Source organism: Heloderma suspectum, chromosome 2 (assembly GCF_057233095.1).
Source record: "Heloderma suspectum isolate Gila_16-S chromosome 2, 16-S_ref, whole genome shotgun sequence".
In the NCBI taxonomy this organism is placed as follows: Eukaryota; Metazoa; Chordata; class Lepidosauria; order Squamata; family Helodermatidae; genus Heloderma; species Heloderma suspectum.
Genome location: NC_139459.1, coordinates 368,196,804 through 368,224,685, shown reverse-complemented (window position 1 = coordinate 368,224,685; position 27,882 = coordinate 368,196,804). Strand labels below are relative to the sequence as shown.

Here is a 27,882-nt window from a genome sequence, read left to right as displayed (position 1 = left end):
GCAGATGAGCACCTAGCAAAGCCATATCCAGTCTTGTCAGACGCATATTTTGTAGATGGGTCTTGACAAAGAAATGCTGAAGGGATATGCTGTCGGTACTTCCCATACTGTAAAGAACAAAATCTTTTGCCTATCTGTACTTCTGCTCAAGTGGCAGAACTTTTGGCCTTAATGAGGCTGCTGCTTTATTCCTTTCAGCAATAAAATAGTCTCCCGTGGCAACTTTTGAAGATGTTGCACAACTCTCCAATCAAGCCCAAATATTGAAAAAGAAAAGTGGAGACTGGCTGGTTGTTCCCCAGACAGTTGCCTGGTAGCACCCATGGTCCTTCCCCACCTTGTAGTAGCAGATGGGAAAGGGAGAATTGACTTGAGTGATTCCCTGGGGGTGAAGGTGCCACAATGATTTAGATCAGGCAAGTTGCATAAACATGAATGTGTGCAATGTACCCAGTAACTGTGTTTTAGTTTTGGTTTAGAGAAATGTCTTCATATCTGTATTTGCGCCTATGATTCCTGCTATTTGGGGGGGTAAAATTTCTTATTCCTCTTAGTCATCAAATGCCTGTCCTTTGGGTCAGCTAGACAGATGGTCCTATGTGACACCCAAAAGTTACAACAGCAGAAACTTCTCCCATGCAAAGATCAAGATGCGATGTCTGCCAATGTGACTAGCAATGAGAGGTGGGTGCCGGCTAGAGACCATCTGTATTGTTATGTGTTGGCTAATGTGTTTGAACATGTATCATAGCTTAGGCCCAACCTTCTGTGTGTACCAGTAAGTGTTGCTTCACAAAGAAGAAAATGCAAGCTCAGCTGAATGTTTGCTGAGGGATGCTGTATGTGCTAAAGTGATGCTGTCGAGATGGGAATGAGATTTTTAAAGTGGTCTAAGCAAGTGTAAACTTTTATTGAAAGTCACTGGTGGGAAACATTTGTACACTGAGCTAACAGTGGATTTAAAATCCTATGTATTATGCTTTATCCCATTGTAATGGTTATTGTTATTTTCTTGCTTTGTCTTTTTACTTTGTATGTAGCCTAGTAAGCTTCATAGAATCATAGAATAGTAAGGTTGGAAGGGCCTACAAGGCCATCGAGTCCAACCCCCTGCTCAGTGCAGGAATCCAAGTCACAGCATCCCTGACAAATGGCTGTCCAGCCTCATCTTGAATGCCTCCAGTGTGGGAGAGCCCACTACCTCCCTAGGTCATTGGTTTCATTGTCGTCTTGCTCTAATAGTCAGGAAGTTTCTCCTGATGTTCAGCCGGAATCTGGCTTCCTGTCACTTGAGCCCATTATTCCATGTCCCGCATTCTGGGATGATCGAGAAGAGATCCTGGCCTTCCTCTCTGGGACAACATTTCAAGTACTTGAAGAGTGCTATCCTAGCTCCCCTCAGTCTTCTCTTCTCAAGGCTAAACATGCCCAGTTCTTTCAGTCTCTCTTCATAGGGCTTTGTTTCCAGTCCCCTGATCATCTTCGTTGCCCTCCTCTGAACCCTCTCCAGCTTGTCTGCATCCTTCTTAACGTGCAGTGCCCAGAACTGGACACAGTACTCCAGATGAGGCCTAACCAGTGCTGAGTAGAGGGGAACTAGTACTTCCTGGGATTTGGAAGCTATGCTTCTATTAATGCAGCCCAATATAGCATTTGCCTTTTTTGCAGCCTGATCACATTGTTGGCTCATATTCAGCTTGCGATCGACAACAATTCCAAGATGCTTCTCGCTTGTAGAGTTGTTGAGCCATGTATCCCCCATCTTGTAACTATGCATTTGGTTTTTTTCCTAGGTGCAGAACTTGGCATTTATCCCTATTAAATTTCATTGTTTTGTGCCCAGCCCTCCAGTCCATCAAGATCTCTTTGAATTTTGTTCCTGTCTTCCAAAGTATTAGCTATCCCGCCCAGTTTTGTGTCATCTGCAAATTTGATCAGCATTCCCTGCACCTCCTCCTCCAAGTCATTAATAAAAATGTGGGAGAGCACTGGGCCCAGGACTGAGCCCTGCGGTACCCTACTCATTACTTCTCCCCAGTTTGAGAAGATCCCATTGAAAAGCATTCTTTGAGTCCGATTCTGTAGCCAACTGTGGATCCACCTGATCATTGTTTTATCTAGCCCACTTCGAGCTAGTTTGCTCATCGGGATATCATGGGGCACTGTGTCAAAAGCTTTGCTGAAGTCGAGGTATATTATGTCCACAGCATTCCCACAGTCCACAAGGGAGGTTACGTGATCAAAAAATGAGATGCGATTTGTCTGGCAGGATTTGTTCTTCACAAACCCATGTTGGCTCTGAGTAATCACTGCATTGTTTTCAAGGTGCTTCCAGATGGATTGCTTGATCATCTGCTCCAGAATTGCCCCAGGGATTGATGTCAGACTGAGTGGTGTGTAGTTCCCAGGTTCCTGCTTTTTACCCTTTTGGAAGATAGGGACAACATTAGCCCTCCTCCAGTCACCTGGCACTTCACCCGTCCTCCATGATTTCTCAAATAGAATAGACAGTGGTTCCGAGAGCTCTTCTGCCGGTTCCTTTATTACTCTAGGATGCAGTTCTTCTGGCCCTGGAGATTTGAACTCATTCAAAGTACTTAGGTGTTCCTTGACCATATGCCTATCGATCTCAAGCTGCAATCCTGCCCCTTCAGCCTGTACTTCGCCTTTGCCAGGGGGGTCATAGACTCTCTTTTGGGGGAAGACTGAGCCAAAGTAGGAATTGAGCACCTCTGCCTTTTCTTTGTCATCTGTTATCATTTTGCCATCCTTATTTAATAGCTGAACCACCATTTCTTTCCTCTGTCTTTTACTATTCATGTATTTGAAGAAAGACTTTTTGTTGCTTTTAGCATCCCTCACTAACCTCAGCTTGTTCTCAGCTTAATGATATATGATTTAATTGTTTAATGGACAACTGCATATGGAATCTGTGAAAGTTCAAGGGGTGGTGTGTATTAGATTTGGTTTCGGATGAATGGTGGGAAGTCAGGTGTGAGTTTGCCCAGAATCACACACAGTATTTAATGCAGTGTTGAATAGCACAAATACACTGATTTGCTAGAAAGTTGGCAATTTTCATGATTTTAGAGTTTGTTCTCATAGCTATATTCACATACGGTGAAGGCCATGCTTTTTGCTACTAACAGAAGCTAAAACAATGTACAGTGGTCGCTCTTCACACTGTGTACCTTCTAACTGATAAGAGATGCTTCTTTCTGTACTGTGAGAAACTTATTTTGCTGCCAAAAGAGAAAGGCCTTGGCAAAGGGGGGCGAGCAGCATGTGCACTTTCTGACAGTTTTCTAACTTAGTGAGGCTTGGTCTATAAAATCCTGAGTGAACTGGCCTATTACCTGTTCTCATCTGACAGTGGAAAGGTGCACCACCTGCTCAGATAATCAGCCCCAAAGGATGGCGCCCCATCACTCCGCTGGGAACCAGAGTGACTGAACCAAGAGTTAAGGGATGTGTGAGCTTTCTTTTACTTTCTCCGCATCCATGTTCCATCAATAAATAATTATTTCACACAAAAGATACAATTCAGATAGATTGGTATGCTCAAAATGTGTGTATAGTAGTCCAACATTACTGCCAAGCCTGCCGTGTTTGTCTGACTCACAATGTGGGCAAACCTGTAAAGATTAAGAAGGCAGCATCCCCACCTTGAAGACCATTTGAGAATATATAAATAAGATTTCATTCAGATGAAAAAAGTTGCTCCTTTAAATATGTACTAGTGGTTGTGTGTACTTCTTCAACATGAGTAGAAGCCTACCCATGTGCAAAAATTGATTCAATTACTGTCAGTAAAAAGAAAAAGGGAAAAAAAGAGAACAAATTAGCCAAAATTCTGTGCTGAAACTGGAGTTAAGGGCCTGATGAACCCATGTCCCACTTTGCGCCGACAGACTGGGCTCGGTCCCCATGAGATCCTTATAGGAAGACCCATGAGACTCCCGTCTTCAGCACCTATTAAAGAACCTCTTACTAACTTGCATTTCACTGAAGAGACTATGTTGAATTACTGCCAGGCATTAATGAAGTGTGTGAAAGCTTTCCATTCACAGGATTAAAAAAGCGCTTCCAGACATTCCTACAATACAGTGTCACAATGTGCAGCCTAAAGACTGAGTCCACATCAAAGTCCATCAGAGGAGGTCTTCCCTTGAGCCGCACTAGGAAAGACCCCATCAGGTCTGTTGACCACCCACACTGCTGTGAAGCTGCAAGGACAGCTTACTTGGATCTCCGCATCCCACTGCAAGAAGATGTTGCCCCCTGGAGACAACGTGCCCCAGAACCAGACAATGCTAGATGCGCCCTAACACTGAGTTTGTCAGCCCTCGGGTGATTTTGGACCCAAAAGAGAAGAATGCCTCTGGTTGTCATTGTGGTGGTGGCTTGCTGCCCTTTTCCTGTTGTGTGTCATCTTCTTAGGCCTTCAACACCTTGGCCTCCTCTGAGTGACAGAATAGCCACCTCTAAGAGACCAGTAGTGAGCCAAGCGCCTGCTGGCAAGGTGAACATAAATCTAGCAGCGAGCCTAGTGCCTGTTAGTGAAGAAAGAATAGTCTTAGCATCCACCAGAAGCACATTCTCACGATGTGACCCACCTGTGTCCTGCTGCTGCTTGGCATCTTTTGCTGCCTGAAAGCAGAGAACACTTTCCTGAAAGTGGTGAACCAGATTTGAATAGACTTAAAATGTATCCAGCTGCTGGATCTGCAGCCGTGTGCCAGTCTGTGCCCATGGAGGCATACCAATGATCCAAATCCCACTAGATCAGACTGAAATAGTTAAACCCTATTACCTAGATCTACCAGAAACAGCCACCTAGCAAGATGTGCAATGTAATAAGCATAATTGTTGTTTGTATTTTGATTAAATGTTGTATCAAATGGTTTACTAAAACTATACCTAAAGCTGAACTGCACCAAATAATCAGAATGAAAAGAAAGGTGTGGAAAGAAGAGAAAGAGAGAGATAAAGAGATTGAGCAAGCCTTGACAGGTGGCAGAGGCAGGAGTCGCTGTTAATCCCTTGTTCTCCCCTCCTTGCAAGGAGCGGAGAACAAGGGGTTACTGGGCGACTCCTTTCCCCACCACCTGTCAAGCCCCACGCAATGGGGGAGGTGATGATGGTTGTGATCGCGGAAGAAGAGTGCCTCAGCATTGTGCCAAGGGCCACCATGGAGGACCTGCGTCAGCAGAGATGCGTTGTGCGCCTCTGCGTCCTTCCACGCACCGACGCTGCCTTGATGGAAATACAGGACTCAGAGGATACAGACAATGTGAGCTTCAGAGGCAATTTCCACATGTCGCATGGAACCTTCAATGTCATTGGAGATCAGACCCATAATCCAGCTCAGGGACACCATTATGCACTGCATCCTTGGGGTGAAATGATGCCTGGCCCTGATGTTGCATAAGCTAGCTTTCAATGTGGGCTACCTGCCCCTGAGCCCGACCTTTGGGGTGGGGAAGCCTGCAAGATCTTCGGTAAGACAGTATGCTGAATGAGCTGTGTTTCTTGATGACAGGAAGAACATGAAGGGGTTCTTGGCCTGGGGTTCCTGTGGGCTCACTGGACTCTTCACACATACGTATCCACTCCACCCCCCAACAGGAGTGACAAGTACTACAACTGCAAGCACTTGTGGAAGCCAAAGGGTGAATTCTGGACATTTTTGCAGGGGTGTCTGGGAGATGCCACAGCATGGCAATCTTACGGAATTCCCCCCGGCAGACTAGCTGGCAATGGGGAGGTTCTTCACTCCCCCCACCCCTGCTCCGTGATGATGCATAGCCTCCCCGTGGCTCCCTGATTCCAAGTGACCAGGCCTTTGTGCTCCAGCCATGGCTGATGGCACTCTGCCATGCTCCCAGGGCGCCCACAGAGAAGTACTTCAGCTGCTACCACAACCACACAAGGATGCTGGCAGAGTGCGCCTTTGGGCGCCTCAAAGCATGCTGGCACTCTGCGCATTCTTCTGGATGTGGGGGAGGATTTTGTGCCAGATGTGATAGTCATCTGCTGTGTTCTGCACAACATTTGTAAGTCAAGGGGAGATGTGTTGCTGCAGGACCACTCCAATATCCCAGGGCCAGGGGTGGACAATGACACGGTGCACATCAATGGCAGGAGCAACACCCGACACCGTCCCCCCCCCCCCGCCCTCAACCCAGCACCCATGAATGCTACCAAGAATGAGGCAAGAAGGATCTGCACAGCCATGGCCAACTGTGGGGTCTCACTGGGATCTGCATTGGGAACAGTGCTTTTCAACTTGTTCATAAATGATCTGGAATTAGGAGCAAGCAGTGAAGTGGCCAAGTTTGCCAATGACACCAAATTATTTGGAGTGGTTAAAACAAAAAAAGCATCCAAATGGCAAATGCAGTTCAATGTAAGCAAGTGTAAAGTGATGCACATTGGGGCAAAGCATCCCAATTTGGAATATAACCTGATGGGATCTGAGATAGTGGTGACCAACCAAGAAAGAGATCTCGGGGCTGTGGTGGACAGCTTGATGAAAATGTCCACCCAGTGTGTGACTGCTGTAAAAAAGGCAAACTCGATGTTAGGCATAATTAGAAAAGGAACTGAGAATAAGACTGCCAATATTATACTGCCCTTATACAAATCTATGGTGTGACTACACTTGGAATACGGTGTATAGTTCTGGTCATCACACCTAAAAAAAGATATTGTAGAGCTGGAAAAAGTGCAGAAAAGGGCAACTAAAATGATCAAGGGGCTGGAGCGTCTCCCCTATGAGAGAAGGTTACAACAGCTGGGATTGTTTAGCTTGGAAAAAAGGAGGGTACGGGGAGACATGATTAAGGTCTAAGAATTATGCAAGGTGTAGAGAATGTGGATAAGGAGACATTTTTCTCCCTCTCTCAAAATACTAGAACCTGTGAAGCTGATTGGTGGGAGATGCAGGACAGATAAAAGGAATTATTTCTTCACACAGTACATAGTTAAACCATACAATTCTCTACCACAGGATGTAGTGATGGCCACGAATTTGGATGGCTTTAAAAGGGAGTAGCAATTCCTGGAGGAAAAAGCTATCAATTGGCTACTAGTCTTGATGGCTCAGTGCTGCCTCCAGGACCAGAGGCAGTGAACCTGTGTACAGCAGTTACTGGGGAACATGGGCTGGAGGGTGCTGTTGTGCTCATGTCCTGCTTGTTGGTTCCTGGTCAACAGCTGGTTAGCCACTGTGTGAACAGAATGCTGGACTTGATGGACCCTTCATCTGATCCAGTGTGGCTCTTATGTTCTTATGACGGGATTTGGGACCATTAGCGAGGGGATGGTGTTCGCCCCATTTTTGGGTGCAACTGGGAGCAGCTGGAGGTTAGAAACTGCAGTTTCCGAATGGAGGTGGTGGCAGAGCTACCCCTCGCACAACGCGGACCAATCAGGAAGTGGCTGCTGCTGCGGCAGTTGCACAAGGGATGGCAGGAGCTGTTTTCCACTGCAAGGGCTGCTGGGATGTGTGGTTGGCCAGCCCGGAGGACTACAGAGGGGGTGGGGCGAGGGGTGGGTAAGTGAACCGTGCTGCAGAGCACAGTTGCATGATGGTCAGTACGGAGCATGGGGCGTTGTTTGTGTTCCCCTCTTCGCAGAGTGGCTACCTAACCACCATGGATTTCCGTAACGCGCGAACACGCTCAATGTCATCTAAGGTGCATTAACATAAACTGAAAGGGATTTATATTAAGGACAGAATCCACCCACACCAAGCATTGTGTGTGTGTGTGTGTGTGTGTGTATAATACACACACACACACACAAGCATACATGTAAGAATTTATCAATTTGCAAATCTCTCTCTCTCACACCCCCCCCCCCAAGCTACAAAGCATGTCAGCACAAACTTCAAATTATTCCTCTAAACCCTACTTATTCAGTCACAACCCCAATGGAAAGGTTTTTAATCAATTAATTGGGCTCTGATGGGAATGGATTTTTAAAACAAAATTATTTGTGCTGAGGGAAACAATCCACCACTGCAGGAAAATGATCTCCTACCCACCCAGAAATGAACAAACGAGATCAGCAAGAAATATTAAAGAGGAGCAGTAAGATCATCCCTGGATGATGATGATATTCATGAAATTGTCTGAGCCGCCCCGCCCCGCCCCGCCGCCTTGCGGAGTCAGTGTACACTGCTGCTACAGCAGCCAGGCACTCGCAGAGCACTGGCCCAGACTGAGCTGGCCAGGCCGGCAAAGACTGCGGGAGATGGTCAGGGCACTGATTCACTCTTTCCTTGCCCAGAAGGGCTCCTTGCCCACAGCCCTTCTGACCCTCGCGGTTTTACAGGGGGCAGGGTGGCATTTGATTGGCTGCCCAGCAGTGCTCCCTCAAAGCTGCTGCTGCCATCTTCTCCTTGAACCTTTATTTCATTAATCTACCTTGATTATTTATCTGATTTTTAAAGGTATTAATAAACAGAATTCATGAATGCATGGAAGCCAGAAATTCTGACGAATGCACACATTTCTCCCGACTTAGAAAGGCTGTGTCTTACATTACGTAATTAAGAAGACCCATAGCATTTCTCCAGTTTTGGGAGATACACTGCTGCCGCAGATGGAGTCTCCACTGCTGTCATATCTAGGAGCTGCCTCACTGGAGCCGAGCAAAAGTTCTCCCAGGACGAGACACACGTCTGGTGCCCCGCAGAAGCCCGGGCTCGCCGGCTGCGAGGGCTGCTCGTTGCCTGGCCGGGCGCATCAACCCCTCTCTTCCGTGCCCGCTTCTTCCCCCCTCCCCATTCTCTTCCCGCTGTCCGCCGCCCCCTGCTTCCCGAGGGGCCTTCCCCCAGCTGCCCCTGCTCGGACGCGCGTTGCAGGGCTGCCCAGCCCAACCCCGCCGGCGCCTCGCCGCGCAGCCCGCCGGCAGTGCGGGGCCAAGCCCGCCGCGCGCAGGCTGCGGCTTCGCTGCCCGCGCAGGGCGCCCGACGCCAGCTGTCCCGCGGGCCCGGCGAGGCCCCTCCGCCCTCCGCCCGCGCGTGCTTGCCCCGGCCAGCCGGCCAGGGGCGCCCCGGCCGCACGCGGAAGGCACGGGGGCCCGCTCCGGCCGACTGCGGCAGGGAGGGTTTGGGCGCGCACGGGGGAGGGCGACGCACGGACCAGCTCGGCGGACCGCCTCGCCGCTTCGGCCCTGCGGCCCCCGGCCCGAGGGGCCCGGGCTGCTGGGAGGACGGCGGGAGCCCCGCGTCTGGGCCCGATCGGATCGGCGCCGGGCGCCTCCCGCTGCGGAGGTGCGGGGTCCAGCGCCCCCGCCCGGAACCAGGTGCGCCCCGACGCGCGGGGGGAATCGGCGCCTCCCGGATCTCCCCCCTCTGCCCGTGCCCCGCCGCCCGGGAGCCCCCTCCCCACGGCGCGCCAGGCGGGGCGGGGCGGGGTCTCACCTGATCCCTCGGCGGGCGCGGAGCAGCGCCGGCGGGCCGCCAAAGCCCCTTCGCCGGGCCGGGGGAGGCGGGGCAGGAAAGGGCCCGGGGAAGTGCCTCTCCCGCGGAGGGCGCGGCCCTCCCCCCCTCCCCTGCTTCCCGAGCCCCCTTCCTTTCTAGGAATCGCGTTCGCTTCTTTAACCCTCGGCTGCCTCTCCGCGCCCCCGCGCGCCAGCGGGCAGGACCTTGCTCGCGCCGCGCTGGGCCGGGCTCCCCTCGGCTGCCCGCGCAATGATTTCTTCGTTAGGTTCCGGGCGTTCCCTCTCCCTGCGGAATGGCATGAGAAGGAGCGGCTCCCTGAGGCAAGGGGCGCGGGTCCCGCGCGAGGAAAGCATGGGGACAGGCAGCATCCAGCCGAGCCACGCTGGGGGACCCATTTGGCTCCGGGCCTTCCCCAGCAAAACCGGACTCGGGGGCTTGAGGGGGAGGAAGCCGCTCTCTCTTGCCTCTGATGCTTCCTTTGTGGTCGGTGCTGGGCCGAGGGATGAGGCAGGGAAGAAATACATGGGATGGATAAGGAGGAAGCAGAGGAGAAGAAATGCTGTTGGCCCTATGAAGAGAGAACACATACCTGAGCTTATCATTATTTCAGGTATATGGAATTCAAAGAACGTAAGCTATGTGTGTCTTTGTAATCCTTAGAACAAGCTTGTAAAGTAATCCAGAATTATTATATCCACATATCAGATAGGGAGACTGCGGGTGAGAGATTGATGAAGACCACTTAGTAAGTGTATGGCTGAGGTGCGAGTTGAAGTAGGACCTTCCTGGTTCAACATTTGACCACTATGCTAAGCTAAAACCACATATGTTATATTAGTTTCCTTTTAACTCCCTTTAAACAGCAGCATAGTCATGACTAGAGATCGCAGCCTTGTGCAGTAATAGCTATGTGCCAGGCAGGTATTTAAAAACTACGCTTTACCCATCATTATGTTATCATTTTAGGAAAGGCACTCCGGGAGAGAGCGGAGGACAGGAAGGCCTGGCGTGCTATGGTCCATGGGGTCACGAAGAGTCGGACACGACTGAACGACTGAACAACAAATACCTGCTCGTATTCTGCCTTGCATCCGGTGTGGCAGATCAAGCAAATCTTTCATATTTGCATCATCTTACCCCTGCTGCACAGTTAAGACATTCTATAATCAAACGCCTCCAAGGGAAGTCTGGAATTAGAAATGAGATCCCAATTGCTAATACCACCTATTATGACCTTCTGACCCATGAGTAATTAAAATGCCTCATCTTTGAGATTTGCCAGATGAGAGGCAGTAGTACCAGGCCATTAGAAATAGATCATGGACACCCTTTTACTGATTAGAAAGGAATCCAGATAGTGTTAAATTTAGGGTTAAATCCAATGTTAAATTTAGGGTTACTGTTGCAGAACCCAGAGTCAGAGAGACCACGGAGTGAAGGAAAAAGAGTTTCTGTATTTAACGCGCGGGCTTAAGGCTGGAATCATTTCCAAAGAGCCAGAAGCCCCGATTTACATCAGCACATTGTTTTTATAGATTTTGTGACACATAGGAAACAGCTCCTCCTCTCCCTCCCATGTGGGGTTGCAGTCCTCAACATTTCTTCTCCTAGCTCCATTGTTTATAATATAAGAAATGGGTTATAGGGTAGCCATGATAAGCAGAGAACACAAGAGAACAGCAGAGAACAAGATATACAATTCTATGACCTTAGCCTTTGTTGGCAAGATAAGAAATTCCTGTGTCTTGTCAGCTTACAACAATATATTCAAGGGAGAAAGAGCTCAGCAAGAACATGAAGCATGAGACTGCATGAGGCTACTTAGTCTGACCCCCGATATGGCTGCTACATTCCCCCCGTAAATGCATAATTTCATTACAATTATAGCATTTCATTACACAAGTAGACATTTTGGTTTGCGAAGCATAACACAGGACTCTTATAGCAACCCTCTTACCTAATATCTTGTTGAGCTATTAGAGTGTAGAGGGCGGCAGTTTACTAGCCGAGACATAACACAGATTGGTTAAACAGCGCATAAGACAAGGAATGCAAAGGCATAACAGTATCTCTATAAACAACACTGGTAGAATTAGGATGAACAATGCCTTAAGCCAGCTAAGATATGGGAGCCAAGAGGTTAACCAATTTAGCTAATTGTTTTGTCCCATTGTTATGTCAGCTACTATATGGTGCAGCTTGTTGATCCGTTCATCTACAGCATTGCCATTATCAGTTAAGTTAAAACAACAGAGCTTTTGGTGTGTCTCACAACCCAAATGATGAAGAAGGAAGAGGTAATCTATACCAGCTCTATTTTCTAGAACTGCACCTCTTAGATCACACAACTCTTTATTTAATAATGACAATGCTTGTGAGGTGGTATTTATGCTTTTGGCCAAGCTGCAAGCTAACCGGTTGATTTCTAGACCATCAGCCAAGGCTAGACCTGGAACTCCAACTAACGATACTGCCAGTGCCAATTTTTCTGAGTCAGAGTATAGCTGTAGGTGGCTATTACAATTTTCAGTTAGTTGGAGTGCTCTAGGCTGCCGTCGACGGATTTTCTCTGGCCACGGGGGAAGAATTGGCACTAGGCGGCTGAGGCCACATGGGTGGTTATCAGACACGTTGGCAGGAATGAATGACCAAGTGCGAGAACCACATGTTCAAAACCATCCATGAGGCAAAAGTATGTGGGCATCATTAAAATATATGTTTTGAATTTCATTACAGTGGAAGGGGGGGCCAGGGATAGCTTTATATTTTCTGGAAATTTTTTGACAATTAAGCATTCGTGCACTCGTAGCATTTGTTCCAGCAACGATGGGGGTGCGTAAAGTAAATTCTGTAGGGTGTAGGATTTTTGCAACCACGCCCCAATCAGCATTTTGGGAATAAGTCAAGCTTATACCATAATTGCATAACATGGTATTTTTTTGAATTTTCCCAGGATGTCTACAGACAGGTATTAGACAAGAGCTAATAAGCCGTTTGCAGGTATATCTTTTGGCAAACAAAAATGTTTTACTCCAGTGATGTTAGCCAGGTGAAGCCTGTAATTATCAGCGAATCGCTGGGACAGACTTCTTCCTCTAGGGGCAGGCCCCCCTTTTTCATACCTTATTAAGGAAACACAATGCAACACTACTAACACTACAACACGCATATTTCATCTTCTTTGGGATCTGACTGTACGCTGGGCAGCTATTCACCTGGCAAGCTGCAGTAGGGTCTAGTCCCTTTCTTCAATTTTCCCCAGTTGCAGGTCTGACCATACGGAGGGTGGACAGTCTCCCGGTGTGCCCACAGTAAGGTCTAGCCTGAGTCGTCTTACTGTTTTTTTATAATGATTTTTAAAGGATTTTTAGCTACAGTCCACTTTCCTTTTTGTTTTGTTTTTTTGAATCGTGTCCAATGTATCCAGGGTTTAACTCCAGCTACTTTCACAGCTGTGGGGGTGGAAAGTATGACAGTTTTTGGTCCTCTCCAACTGGGAGTTAAAGGGTTATTTTTCCCTCTTTAACTCATACTTTATTTCCTGGTTGGAAAGGATAAACTTCTGTGATGGGATTTGGGGGCTTATTTTCTAAGACAAAGCAACGCTGGGCTTGAAGAACTTTGCCCAGTGTTTGGACTTCTTGTTTAAGGCTAACGTTTGCTTGCTCTTGATGGCACTCCAGTGTCAATTATGAAGTCAATGTCACGGCCCCTCACAGTCAATGTCACGGCCCCTCTCAAGCTGTCTTCTGTCTCGCCCGTTCTGGCTCCTTTGGTTTTTTTCCTTTGTGTATTTGATTCATTTTATTTGGGCATTCATGCCACCAATGTCTATCTTGTTCACACTGGGCACACTGTGCCTCTGCTTCTGCTGGGTCTTCTTCTATTTTTTCCGTCCACATCTTCTTGGGCCTCTGGGTCGAGGAGGGTATACTGGCGATAGGCATCTAAAAGATGCTCCAAGTACGCTCTGGGGCCTCGGTGGCACCTTGCAGCACTTTAGACACTTTGGTCATATTAACTGACTTCTTCATACCTGCCTTCATGTCTTCTAACAGCAGGGTTTGATACTGGGTGAGGCGCTCTAGCCCCGCTTGTGTTTTGGGATTCCAGCAGGGGGGGTTTACTTACAAGGAGACTTTATTGGGTAACTTACAGCACACAGGCATACCTAATGGCTGGATCAGACAGCTTCTCTGAACCACGAGCTATTGGGCTAAATGGGTTTTATACCATACCTGTTACCCATGGGGCAGCATAACACTAGCAAGCATTTTCAGCATAGGCTAGAAGTGTTTGGTTCTCAGGCACAGCTTTCTGTAAACAGATTTCGCTTCCCAAGCAAAGTGCTTGATAACACTTTCACTCATTAGTATGGGAAGAGAAATCTCTCTTTCTTTTGCTTTTTTTTTCTTGCTGATCTGCCTGTATTGCAGATCATGTTTCAGACTTTTTACATAAAACTTTCTGCTCCATGCACCAGCCTTGGCTCTTCATTTGTCTTTTTCAAGTTAAACTCACTTACTTAAACCTTTCTGCCTTACACTAGTCCCAATGGGATAGTGGACATTTGGGATAGGCTCTTCTTCTTCTAGTTACATTTTCTTATTTTAAAGAACTATTACATTATTGTGGCTACTTTACCCCAGGTAATAAGCTCCAGGCACAATCAGCTGCTTCTAATTCACCCTGGAGACAACTATGGCCACGCTTCTTCTCTACAAATGTTCTTTCTCTTTGCCTCTTGCCTTCTCTTTCTTCTTTTTTTTTTCTTTCCCCTTCTCTATCTGTCTGCCACTTTCTCTATTTCTCTGTCTTTTTCTACTTGCCTCTGTCTTTCTCTACTTGTCTTTGTTTTTTCTCTTGTCATCCATTGGGAACCACACTCAGTATCATTTGGAGTTGCAACTAACTCTAATCTGCAAATATCACATATATTTTATGATATTTAAGAAATCATAAAATATACACAACAAACTTTTTCTGCAATTTAACATAATGAATGGAAAACACTTTTTGCATGGTAAGGCATGATGGAGCAGATCCAGCAGTTAGTGGGGGGGGAAGCTCTCGGGGCTATCTATCACTAGACAAGCTAGCCAGGGATTTACAATATCACACACACACTCACACCCCTCTTTTCTTCTCTTCCCCTTCAACTTGGTACATGAAAGCAAAGTGCCGAAACTCAGGACGCTGGGGGGTGATGGGCATCGCCTTATACTTGCATTTTTCAGGCAGCCATTAATCTTCTTCGGGGAGGCGGTGGGGTGATTTGCAGGACTTCAAAGGCAAGCTTCTCAGTTTGTTTGTATTTGTAAATCCCAAGCTCAAAACAGGACACGATGAGGTACAGGGCAGCTAAATTTTTGCTTTGGCACGGGCAACAAATAACTCGGGTCAGCTTTCTTCGCTGGGGTCTCAAACAGGAAAACAGTCTTAATTTAAAGTTGTAACGTCACTGACAGCATCAGCCAGCCAGCTACACAAATCTCACTGTTTTTTAAGACAGTTACTCTAATATCTTCTTTTCTTCTCAATCAGGTTGGGTCTTCCAGCTTACACAGTTTATTGCAGCTTCCAGGATCATGGTAGTAGCGTGATTTTGGCTTGGCCAGGAACATGCTGTCTGGTTTCTCAGTCTCTTCAGCACACACACTCAGGTAGTCTAACACTGGGCACTCAAATTAGTGAGATTTCTTCATTGCAGGGAATCCCACGGCAAAAGCTTAACGGTTACGCTCTTCAGAAATCATATAGCTGATGGTCTACAGGCTCTACGAAATTCTAGGACAGTTCAAAGCTAAACACGGCTACCTTGACAGAGATCTTCATCGTGGTCTTTCCGCTTTATTTTGCCTTGGGACAGTCTTATGGCACACTTTTCACTCGAAGAGGGGTCTAGCCTGTGCCCTGGGGGCTGATTCTTCACCTTTATTCTCCATTTTGCGCCTTCATCTTCTGGGTCTTCATTTTCAGTTTCTGTTTGTGTTTCTTAGGGATTTCATCTCAATTAGGCGAGGTGATGATGTTGCACAACTCAGAACATTGTGGGCAATTTTTGGGTATGAAAACACCAAATCTTACATTTGCTTTGTTGGACTGCTTATGGATTTCTCCCACTTCTTTTTGTTTTCATGATATGTCTCTTCATTGCTTCTTCCTGCTTCTCTTCTTAGTACCATATGAACTTTTACATTGTTGTTGGTATTTCTCGTTGTTGTTTATCCTCTTTTTAATACATTTTGTTCTGTCACTGGTCCTCAGTACATTTCCTACATTGCTAGCTTTTACTTTTCTTCAGCGCAGGCTCAGAGGCCTGTCTAGAGCGGGAAAGTTTAAAAGAGGCTTGTCTAGAAGAGGTGAAAATCACCTATGTCACTCCTCCTGCCTTGCTGGAAGCCTTCGAGTGCCGCTTGTGCACATTACTGTGGGAAAAGATATGCTAGGGCCAGATACAGAAATATGTGTGATAATAGCAAACGACAAAAAGGGTTGAGTTTCTGCCACAGAAAGTTTACAAATGGTGTTTTTATTGTGAGGAGTGAATGGGTGGAAAGCTAACAAAATGGTTTCTCTGGGCTGTTTTTATGGGTCACTTGAAAGTCTGAAGGCAAAAGGAGAAGGGGACGGCAGAGGATGAGATGGCTAGATAGCATCACGGATGCAATGAATATGAACTTGAGCACGCTCCGGGAGAGAGCGCAGGACAGGAAGGCCTGGCGTGCTATGGTCCATGGGGTCGCGAAGAGTCGGACACGACTGAACGACTGAACAACAACTCTGGGAAAAATTGAGAGGGGGGTTGGCATGTCGAAAGGGACAGCTCCTCTTTTGAGTTAGTTAAAGGGGCCTTTTGGGGAAAAGAGGGGGAGCCGTCAATGGAGATGTATAGGCTGAGTATGAAATAAGAGGTGCATTCACTAGCCCCCAGATAAAGGGCAATGGGGAAGTTTGTTTTAATTCAAACTCTCCTATTACATGCAGCCGTTGGCTTAACCCTTTAGTGTCCCTATTCTGCCACAGGAAATCTAATGTGGATATTTTCTTGCATCGATGCCATCCCTTCTCTCCCCACCCCTACCCCGCCAAAATTTCATAAGGTCCTTGAGGCAAAGACCAGCTGGATTTCCTGGTTAGCACCCAAAACCCCCTATGTTGTTCTTTCCTTTCAGCTACTGCTGACATCCAAGAACATCACAGTAGGGGATTCTTCCACCACTAGTCCGGAGAATTGCATTCTTGACCATAATTCTGTTTGTGTTTGCTCGGGTCATTTGCTAAGAACCCCTTCCCTACTGGATATGGCAAGTATACACTTGTAGGTGGCAGCAGAAACTTGGGGTTTGTGGCAAAACCAGCATACTAATAGCACAAAGCTGGTGCTGGGGCTGTGAGGTGACACGATAAGAATGTTAGTGTTTGGGGTGTCATCTAGGGAACCTGATAGGATATATCAGGTAGGTGGTGACAGAAACGTCCAGGTTTGTGGCATGTCACACAGGCTCAGCCAGTGTGTTTTTCCTTGTAAAACTTTGTTCTCTGTTTAGAGGCTGTTCTTGCCTGGAGGCTCAAAAGGTCGCAAGAGCTTCAACAAGTCAGTCCAGGGCTCTGAAACCTGAAGGGGTTTGGGGGAGAAAGGGAGAAAGCTACAGTACCATCCTGTACGTGTATCCTCACAAATAAAGCCCTTTCAGTTCTATGGGGTTCATTCCCCTGTAAAAGAATATAGCAGCCATTCTCAACACATAAATGTTTTTATGTTGCCATTATTGAGATGTGTATTTTTACCTTTAAAATTGTTTTATGATTTTAATGTGAACCACCTGAGAAGACATTCTGCCCTGACAGGCAGTATAGAAATACTTAATTTATGTATGGGACTTGCTTTAGAAAAATAATCCCAATCGAAATACAAAGTTAAAGGCTTTTAGTGTCCTGTTTACTTCCCTGAAATCGACTTGGATTACCCATTTAATTGTCTTGTCTGAAAAGGTGGTTAATATCGACTCAGTTGTATCCCAAGTATGATTATTACACTCATTGTTGGCTCTAAAGGGGGGGGGGGTCAAATAAGAGGCCTCAGTGTGCCTCCCCCTCAGATTGGGCCCACCTGCTTGCTGGAATCTGCACTCTCTTGCTTTGTTCCCTGGGTCCAATCTGCCTAAGATAAGAGAGCAAGGCAAGGGGAGGCGATGGCTGCTCCCTCCCTCTGCTCTTGTGGCTGTTCCATGCTTGGAAATGCTTGGAAAGGGCCAGGCCTGGGCCTAAAGAGCAAGAGGAAAGAGGAGGAGCTGGGCCAGAGGGCTTGGCGGGAGTTCCCTGCTAGGGTGGGGCCTCAGCAATTGCCAGACAATCCAGGCATTGGTGGAATGGCTAAGAGCAGTCAAAGGTGGTGATGCAGGGCAGGTAGATTTGTGTCTCCTAGGAAGGGTCATGCTCCATCCCTGAATGAAGAGTGGCCAGTCCAGGAGGGCTCCTGTTCCCACTCTTGCTCCTGGGAATGTGGTGGCAGCAGTGTCATGGAGTGTATTCCCCCCCCAGCAGGTGCCTCTGATAAGATGGCTGCAACTTCTCCTAGAGGACTGAGATCGGGCCTACGTCAGCCCTGCTCAAAGAAGGCAAAAACAATCCCAACACAGAAAACTCCCACCCAAAATGACCCAGTCAGGGCTTAAGGCTGGGAGACGGTCCCTAAATATGGAGAACTCACATCCCTGGTCTTTCTGAAGGGAAGAAGTGGAGAAGGCCAGTAAGCAAACCCAACCGCCCTCCCCACATCTGTCATTTAAGCGGAGAGCCCCAAAATACTTGCAGGTGACCCCACAGAAGGGATTGACTAGGCCTCAAGCCCCTGAAGATGGAGTACCAAAGGCCAGAGTCACAAAGAAAAGGGCTTGAGGGCTGAGATCCGGAGCACGAATATGGCCACTCTCCCATCAATGATCATGTTCGCTGGAGACATGCAGTTGTTAGGGTTGTTACAAGATGGCTGATTCATCTTTTCCTTTCACCTAAGAAGTGGTTCCATGTTCTTACACTGCCCAGGCAGTGGAGGATTGTTCCTCCCTCCCTATTTCTTCTTCCTCCCAGTGTCCCAAACATTTTGCCAGCCCACATCTGTTTGAAGGGACAGTAAGTGACCTTCCTCATTATCATCTTCGGAAATTTCCTCTGCTTTCTTTACAAATGGCTGCCGTTCTCCTGTAGACTGCGGTGAAAAGGCCTTTCACAGTAGCTGACAATGCCATTTTGGGGGGGAGAATTAATATTATTATGTATTTATTTGAACAACAATCCACAACAATCCATTAGAAAAATACAAAAATGACAACATTATAAACATTATAATACAATAGTATAATAAAATGTCATCTAAAACGGCCAATATAGAAAATTTAAAACAAACAGCTAGAACCAATTTCAGTATACTATTTCAATAACAGATCTAGTCAAGACAGTTGACATAAGTGCCCCATCATACGCCATGAAATGCCTGGGAATAGAGGGCAGTGTTAACCTGGCACCGAAAAGATGATAGTGTTGGTGCCAGGCGGGCCTCGGTAGGGAGCTCATTCCATATGGGGGGGGGCACTGAGAAGGCCCTCTCCTTTGCTGCCACCTTCTGAATCTCCCTTGGAGAGGCATTCAGAGGAAGCCCCAGATATTAAAGTGTCCGTTTAGGTTTATGTCGGGAGAGGTGTTCAGTCAGGAACTGAGGTCCCGACCCCTGTAAGGCTTTATAGCTTAAAACCAGCACCTTCAGTCAGGCTTGGAAGCATATAGGCAGCCAATGCAAGAGGGCCAGAATCGGTCCTACATGCTCAGACTTCTAGTCCCACTTATTAATCTGCCTGCTGTATTTTGCACAAACTACAGCTTCTGAACAGCCTTCGAAGGCAGCCCCACACAGAGTGCATGGCAGTAATCTACCTTGAAGATGACCAGAGCATAGATTACCGAAACCAGGATTGGAAGCAGAGGCTGCTGCCTTAACTGACGTGCACCATGACCAGTGATGATGTCACAGTGTCACTGATGTTGCTGTGTCCCAACTTATGCTTACTTACATCTTAGCCTCCCTAACACCAAATTCACACACAATGTTCCATATTCTTTCAGACCCAAATCGAGATGTGGAAGATCAAGTCTTATGAAGCACCTGAGCCTTAGCGTTTTGCTAGAAGAATTCTTGACGAGTTGACCCATGCCTGCTTGTTGTCTACATCAGTAGCAGACCTGTACATGAAGTGTTGTCTGACCTCATGAAATCACATTTCAAAGCTGAAGGAATAGGCACTGCACATTGAATCCACTGGAGTTCCTCTGCAACATGAGATGCATGCAAAAACAGTGGAGTACTGCCAGCTTTCTAGCTTTAGAATAATATAGAGCATACATGACATAAGTTCGACAGCCACGATATGTTTAATGGAGCAGAAAAAACTTTTGACCTGCTACTTAGAAACTCACCAAAACAATGAAAGCCTCCCTTCCTTAATAAGCCAAAACATGATGCATACATTTTCACCAAACTTTTACAAAACATATGATTTTGCCTTTTCAAAAATTGGGAGATTTACCATTTCTCCCCTGTATGAGTTCTTTGATGCAGGGGGAGGTGTTCCTTCATCCTGAAGCTCTTTCCACACGCCAAACCACAATATGGTTTCTCCCTTGTGTGGGTTCTTTGATGACAAGATTTTTCTTCTCACTGAAGCGCTTTCTGCACTTCATACAATGATACAGTTTCTCCCTTGTGTGAGTCCTTTGATGACAAGTAAGATTTTGATTGTTGCTGAAGCTCTTTCCACACTCCAAACAATGATATGGTTTCTTCCTAGATATGAAGGCCCAGAAAAAACCCAGAAAAATTCAGAAAAAAAGGTTTTTCTTTTTTTTTTTTCTGAGGACTGTTTTTATTTCCCCCCCCCCCACAAAACTGGAAAAAATTGAATAGCTTTGGATTATGAAATACTTTCTTTTAGAATTTAAGACAAATTATTTATATATTGTTACCCAGCCTTTACTCCCCATAAAATGATTTCTAAAAACTATGTATTAAGACCACTCTTAAAGAAGGACTAGAGATGTAAAATGTCAGGAACTAATAAAGCGATGAGGAAAAATATTTTTTATAAAACTCTCTGTAAGATTTTCAGCATAGTTAGTTCTTTCATTCATTATTGATCTAAAATATATTTTACTGGTAGATATTTATGCTCACTTTCCCAACATGTTTAAGTGGAATCACCACTGTGCATTCTTGACAGCTTTGGTTTTGTTTCACAGAGTCCTGTGTTTCTGATGCTGTGGCAGTCATTTAATGGAGTTCTAATCTATTCAGACAATTACAAATGTACTGAGTTTACTTTGAAAGTTTTAAAATATAATGATAATTTTATGAGCAAGTCATACATAAAATAACTTTAGGAACAAAAAGGCTGCTTTGTGTTCCTAATGAAGCCCACCCCAACCTGGAGCCCTCCAGATGTTTTGGACTACAGTGCACAGCATTCCTGACCATTGGCCATGCTGCCTGAGGCTGATGGGAGCTGAAGTCCAAAATACCTCGAGGGTACCGAGATGGGGAAGGCTGTCTTAAAGCTATAAAGTGACGTTAGATTTGTAAAAAGTGCTAAAAAAAATAAATGCTTATTTTTCAATTTTTCCAAAATTTCCAATTTTCCAAAAAAAACGGACAAAACCAGTTCTTTTCAATGGCCTCAAAATGTTCAGAAATTTATACCTCTATTTCTCCCCTGTGTGAGTTCTTTGATGAAAAGTGAGACTTGTCTTCTGACTGAAGCTCTTTCCGCACCCCAAACAATGATATGGTTTCTCCCCTGTGTGAGTTCTTTGATGAGAAGTGAAATTATGATGGTTCCTGAAGCTCTTTCCACACTCCAAACACTGAAATGGTTTCTTCCATGTGTGAGTTCTTTGATGACGAGTAAGCATATTCTTCTGACTGAAGCTCTTTCCACACTCCAAACAATGATCTGGTTTCTCCCCAATGTGAGTTCTTTGATGACAAGTGAGATATTTCTTCTGACTGAAGCTCCTTCCACACACCAAACAATGATATGGTTTCTCCCCCGTGTGAGTTCTTTGATGACAGGTAAGAGTTATCTTCTGACTGAAGCTCTTTCCGCACTCCAAACAATGATATGGTTTCTCTCCTGTATGAGCTCTTTGATGCAGTGTGAGACATTTCTTTTGATGGAAGCTCTTTCTGCACTCCAACAATGATATGGTTTCTCCCCTGTATGTGTTCTTTGATGCAGAGTGAGATACGTTTTCTGACTGAAGCTCTTTCCGCGCTCCAAACAATGACATGGTTTCTCCCGTGTGAATTCTTTGATGACAGGTTAGAGTTATCTCCTGATGGAAGCTTTTTCTGCACTCCAAACAATGATATGGTTTCTCCCCTGTATGAGATCTTTGATGCAGAGTGAGGCATTTCTTTTGACGGCAGCTCTTTCCGCATGCCAAACAATGATATGGTTTCTCCCCTGTCTGAGTTCTTCAATGACAAGAGAGTTATTGTTGGATGGAAGCTCTTTCCACACTCCAGGCATTTATATGGTTTCTTCAATGTTTGAATTTTGCAATGGCCTTTAACACTTGATTCAGAATTGGAGGTTTTTGTACACATAAGGAACCTATACGTTTCCAGTCTATTATCTATTGTTTCTTGGATTGTGATATGGTGGGAGACACTGACCTGAGAGGAAAAGGAATTATTCCTCATATTCTGATTTGCTTGAGTTTTCCTTCTCTGCTGTTTGCTATTTATGCATCTTTCTCTTTTTGGTGACATCCCACATGGCTCTCTCTTATTCTTCCCTTTCCACATGTCACCTTCTGCAATGAAGACATGAAGTTTGTAAAAAATTGAGTTAGCAATCGAACTTCAGATAACTGAGCAAGCCCAATAAATGATTTCAAAAAAGGGAAGCACAGAAAAGACCTAGATGGGATGCAGTTCTTACCATGAAAATCACCAGCTCAGGTGCTTGATTAGGAATTTCTGAGCCTTTCAGGAAAGAAAGAATCCTGAATTGCTGCAGGCTTAGTACCTCCTTTACGGAGCACCTTGCCCAAATCACCAACTTTTATATTTGAGTTGGCTCTGGCAAGGAGTTGCCAGAACCCCATTGTTTTCAGCCTGGTCACCACCAAGGAATGTTCCTATAACACCCTAGTGGCTTTGTAACATCAGACCTGGGTCAACACTATGGCATCTTTGTGGACTGTGTCTTTTAGCTGCTGCCTTAAAATAGTGTTAAGAATTTGATGATTTAAATATGACTCAATGTATCTTATTTTCTTTTTGAACTGTTCTATCTGAGGGCAGTTTCCTCAAAAGTAGCCTCAAAATACTAAGTAAATGAATAATATAGGATATGTACCCAAAATGGTAATATTAGCTTCCTCATCATCATTGCATTTGGAACCTGATATTATCGTGATCAGGAAAACAGGGAGCCTTACCAAGTGAGGCCACGATCCCACGGGTCTCCTCCATGATTTGCCTGTGCAGGACTCTCTGGTCAGGATCCAGCAGTGCCCACTTCTCCTCAGTGAAGCACACAGCAACCTCCTCAAAAGTCCCTGGACCCTGGAGGAAAAAAGAAAATGTTTCCTTCTCAAAGATGACGTAACGTGAGGTGGCTGGGCATTATACTGCAGGCTTTAAATTTGCTTTGGGTGAAAACGACTTGCTGGGGATCAACAGCAAGAAAAGCTGTGGCCCTCCTGTCCTGCTTGTGGGCTTCCCAGGAGGCATCTGGTTGGCCACTGTGAGAAAATGGACTAGAGGGGCCTTTGGTCTGATCCAGCAGGGCTCTTCTTAGGATCGTAGCTTTGCTAGAAGCAAACAGAAGGAGACAGATGTATTCTGGCCCTAGGAGGAGAGTAAGAGATGAAGGCCCATAGGCTGCTGCCTGCCCGTGTTCCCAGTCATCCTTCTGCCTACCTGATCTGGTTCCGCTCCATCAAAAAGAAAGAGAGATGGCTCTGCGCTTATTGCCAACATCGTTGCTGTCCCTGTGTGAGACAACGAGGATGGGAAGTTAGTAGAACATGTTTGTCCAAGAGATCGAGATTACAAAATCCCAAGGTCCTGGGAAGTGAACCCCTTGGGACACAAAAGGACTCACTTCCCAGCCAAATAGATTGAAGTGCACTGAAAGTGATGCAAGTGTAAGTACCCCTGGTCATAACAAGACGTCTCGTCTTCAGTTTGTATCATAATAGTTCAGTTGGCAAAAATGCGTATTTCCCCGTTTGGGCTCCTGGCCACAAACCACACTGTTGGTTTCCATGTACAGAGTCTTCAAGTGTTGAGAAATAAACATAGTTTTGAATTGTGGAAAAGGCTGGAGACAAGGCCCTCTCCCCCTGAAACAATCTGGGCGTACACATAAAGGGAGCCCCAGGATCTCTTAAATTCTCCAGACAGCAAGACCAAGTTGAAGTACAGCCACCCGCAAATGAATCCCTACCCTGCAAGGCAACATGTTTGACACCCTCCTGCCTGATCCCTCTATGAGGGGGGCTCTGTCTGGTGTCTGAAGGAAACTTCTCTGCTACAGGGAAATCCGATCCCACGTCTGCAAACAGACTCTGTACCTGAAAGAGCAATGAAGATCCAAGACATGCAACAAGGAGAAGGAACAGAAAAGGAATGAGGCAAAAATGTTGGGAGCAAGCTATGGGACATCTCTCTTCGGGTGACTTCTAGAACAGTTGGGCAATTAGTCGAGAGGTTTAGGATAACCTCCCTCACATGGGATGAAATGTTCTCACCTGCTGCTCTCCTGCTTCTTGTCTTCTGCCCGGCTCAGGAGGAAGCCTTCTGCCAGGGCCACCGCCTGGGAACTGGTCTCCGCTCCACATTCTCTCACCCAGCTCGCCATCTCTGCTGGCAGGATGGTCAAGAACTGCTCCAGGATCACCAGGTCCAGGATTTGATTTTTTGCGTGTTGCTCTGGTTTCAGCCACTGACAGGAAAGATGGTGGAGTTGATTCCAAACCTCTCGGGGCCCTTTAGTAGCCTGCTAGCAGAACTGCCTGAAACACTGGAGCTGCACGTCTGAGCTGACCATGTCCTCACCCTGGAACGTCTGCACTGTTCTTTCCCAGAATTCCCCTCTGCTCCTGGTTTTAATGGCATCAGGGACTCTTCATGCTTGACAGCCAGTTGAGTCTTCTTGGCCATCTTTGATCTGTGGTCTAAAAATCTTCCACTGGTCCAAAGAAACTCTTCCCTGTTTTTTATCTAGGAAAAGATTGCTGTAGGAGGCAGTGCTTCTAAGGTGCTGTAAAGACAGAACATGGTTCTGTTAAAGTATTATTATGCTGTCAGGAAAAGATGAAATGTACAGGGCTGCAGCTAGGAAGCAGTCTTGTCCCGGAAGGAAGGGCAGGTGAATGCCAAGACTGCAGGAGAAACTAAAGACTTGGGGGGCTCCTTCACCTGAGAGCCACGGACCAAAAGCCCTTCAGCTGCATGGAAGTCAGAACATGTCTCATCCCTCCCCCGCCCCCCACAAGTCCATCTCTAACCATTCATCCCACTACAAGTGAATTCCCTCTCTTGGGGCCCCCTTGAGGCGTTGTCCGTTCTTCATCCAAGCCCCCAGACACACACTCCCTCTGTGACACCTTCTGCTGCTGCCATCTTCTCCTTACGCCTCTCTTTCATTAATCTACCTTAAAACTGGTTTAAGTTAGGGCTGTCAGTCCTTTATGGAAATCTTTGTTGATTAGCCATCTCATTTTTAAAGGTCAATGTATTTATCAACAAAATTCATGAATGCATACAAGCTAAAAATTATGATGAACACATTCATTTATCTTTAGTTTAGGCAGGCTTTGTTTTACATGATATAATTAAAAAGAGCCATTCATGCAGTCATTCATTATGTTTCTATACCACCTTATAGCCGAAGTTCTGTGGACGGTTCACAAAAATTAAAAAACCATTAAAATACATTATATAAAGTATAAAACCATTCACATAATGCCATCGAACACACAGCACACACAAGATATATCTAAAACAATTTAAAGCAATTGGTTATTATCAGCCTTCTCCTCCTTGAAAGGACTCCTCTCAGCCGCCTTTCTCTGCCAGACTGCATCACAGGGTTGGAGCAAGAACTTTTGCTGCCTTTAGTAAAAAACAAAAACAAACCACCTGCGTCTCTCCCCTGCAGCTCCCCCATCATAAAATGTCAGTAATAGTTATATAAGTAATGGAGGGAGCAATCCTGTGGCTGCTAGACAGTGGCTAGACAGCCATAGGATATCCTGCTTTCTGGGAACCGACCTCCCCCTACGTCTGTGCTGCCTCTGAGGCAGTGCGGAACAGCCCCATCCTCCGCGCTCGCAAGAGGAGCGCAGAGCAGCTGAAAAGGGGTGTGTCTGGCGGTGTTCCGTGTGGGGAGGGCGGAAATGCCTGTATGACACATCCAATGTATCGTACAGCAGCCTCCTCCCCTGCTCAGCCCTCCTGCAGCTAGACAGCCGCAATTGGCTGTCTAGCCAAAAATGCAGGGCAGGAGAAGCATGGAGGGAATGATCCCGTCCGTGCTTCTCCTGCCCTGCTTTGGATAGGTGGTCGCCTCCGAATTCGGAGGCGGCCGCCCATCTGGATAGGATTGCGCCCTAAGAACCTTTGATCTGTGTTCCAAAAAACTTTAAAAGGGGTTCAAAAAAAGTCTTCCCCCTTCTGTGCTTGGCAATGTGTGGAGAGTATGTGTTGGGTAGAATTCAGGGAATAGGACTTCACCATCCAGGGCACTTGTGCCGTCATACTCACTGATTTGGAGGTTTTCATACAGACAGCAGGTTCTGGCTTGAACCTGGCTGAAACGGTATGCCTGTTACACAGTCAGCTCTGGCGTGAGCTTGGCTGCAGGGAAGCTGTGTAACAAACAGGGGCTGTTTCTTTAGTCATTTAAGGCACCATGTTTGGGGAACTAAGTTGTGACCAAGGTGTGCACAGTTCCTTGAAGTACTTGCTAGGTTGTGACTAAGGAACACGTAGTTCCTTAAGATATTTGTAGCTAAGTTTGTAACTAAGAGGTGAACTGCCTCTTAAGCCTCAGATAGTTTGCAACTCTCTGGGGAGGCTCAGCTGTTGTTTCTTTCTTTATTGTCAATAAGGGAGCAATCCTATCAAGATAGATGGTTGCCTCTGACCCCAGCGCTGACTGCCTATCCGGTGCAGGGTGGGAGGAGTGGTGAGGATAGGATCTCCTCCTTGCTCCCCCCACCCTGCTTTTGTGGCTAGACAGCTGATTTTGGCGGTCTCACTGCAGGACCTTGGAAGGCAGCCAGACAACACATTGGATGTGTCGTACCAGCATTTCTGACTTCCCCGCCCCCGGGAACGCCCCATTTTCGCTGCTCCGTGCTGCTCTTATGAGGACGGGGCCGATCTGCGCTGCCTTTAAGGCAGCACGGGAGAGGGTGGGGGTTGATTCTCTGGGAACAGACCTATCCTATGGTTGTCTAGCCGCTGACTAGCAGCCATAGGATTGCACCTTAAATCTCCTTTTTCTTTCACCTACATTGGTTGTGTGTGTCCTATTTCCACCTCGAAAGATCCCAAAGCCCTCAGCCTGATCAACTAAGGGGTCCTGGGTATAAATTATAATTCAAACCTCACACTAAGGCTCTGTCAAGGCAGAATATGGTTCTGTTACAGAATTATTATATTGTCAGGACAAGATGAAATGTGCGGGGCTGCAGCTACTAAGGAAGGACAGGCAGGTGAATGCCAGGACTCCAAGAGAAACTATAGTCTTGGGGAGGATCCTTCACCTGAGAGACAGTGACCAAAGTCCTTGAGTTGTGTGAGAGTCAGACATGTCTCATCCCCCCGCCCCAGAGGTCTATCTCTAACCATTCATCCCACTACAAGGAAATTCCCTCTCTTGACCCTCCCACGAGGTGCTATCATCCAAGCACACACACCCTCTCTGTGACACCTGCTGCTGCTGCCATCTTCTCCTTGAGACTCTCTCTCATTAATCTACCTTAAAAATGGTATAAATTAAAGCTGTCAGTCTTTTATGGACATCTTTGTTGATTACCCATCTAATTTTTAAAGGTCAATGTATTAATCAACAGAATTCATGAATATATACGAGCTAAAAATTTTGATGAACGCATGCATTTCTCTTTAAGCAGAGTTTGTTTTGCATTATATAATTTTTAAAAGACCCATAATATTTCTTCCTGAATTTGTGAGGTATACTGCCTCAGCAGATGGAGGCTCCATTCCTAATTATCACAGCTAGGACCTGCCTCACTGGAACAGAGCAAAAATCCTCAAAGAACAGCATCCTCCAACCTACGTTTTTGGTGTCCTATAGGAACTTGGGATCACTGCTCTGTTGAGGTTTGCTTCC

General features: G+C 46.4%; 1 protein-coding gene and 1 long non-coding RNA gene across 2 annotated transcripts in view; one reads left to right on the top strand and one right to left on the bottom strand.

The window, feature by feature from the left end:
• The window catches only part of LOC146355952 (uncharacterized), a 52,245-nt gene that overhangs the window by 7,705 nt on the left and 16,658 nt on the right, over nt 1-27,882 (bottom strand). The window contains exons 9-18 of the mRNA XM_084829987.1: nt 24,367-24,462; nt 23,965-24,091; nt 23,436-23,506; nt 22,993-23,078; nt 21,762-21,980; nt 20,194-20,294; nt 17,568-17,721; nt 15,749-15,777; nt 9,658-10,022; nt 9,434-9,564 (exon numbers count right to left, since the gene is read on the bottom strand). Coding sequence (XP_084686113.1) covers nt 9,434-9,564; nt 9,658-10,022; nt 15,749-15,777; nt 17,568-17,721; nt 20,194-20,294; nt 21,762-21,980; nt 22,993-23,078; nt 23,436-23,506; nt 23,965-24,091; nt 24,367-24,462 — 1,379 coding nt within the window. The remainder of the gene's footprint in view (nt 1-9,433; nt 9,565-9,657; nt 10,023-15,748; nt 15,778-17,567; nt 17,722-20,193; nt 20,295-21,761; nt 21,981-22,992; nt 23,079-23,435; nt 23,507-23,964; nt 24,092-24,366; nt 24,463-27,882) is intronic.
• Nucleotides 9,699-21,125, top strand: LOC146355953 (uncharacterized). The gene is made up of 3 exons (XR_014787251.1): nt 9,699-10,064; nt 10,421-10,548; nt 19,577-21,125. It is a non-coding gene; the product is annotated as an uncharacterized LOC146355953 (long non-coding RNA).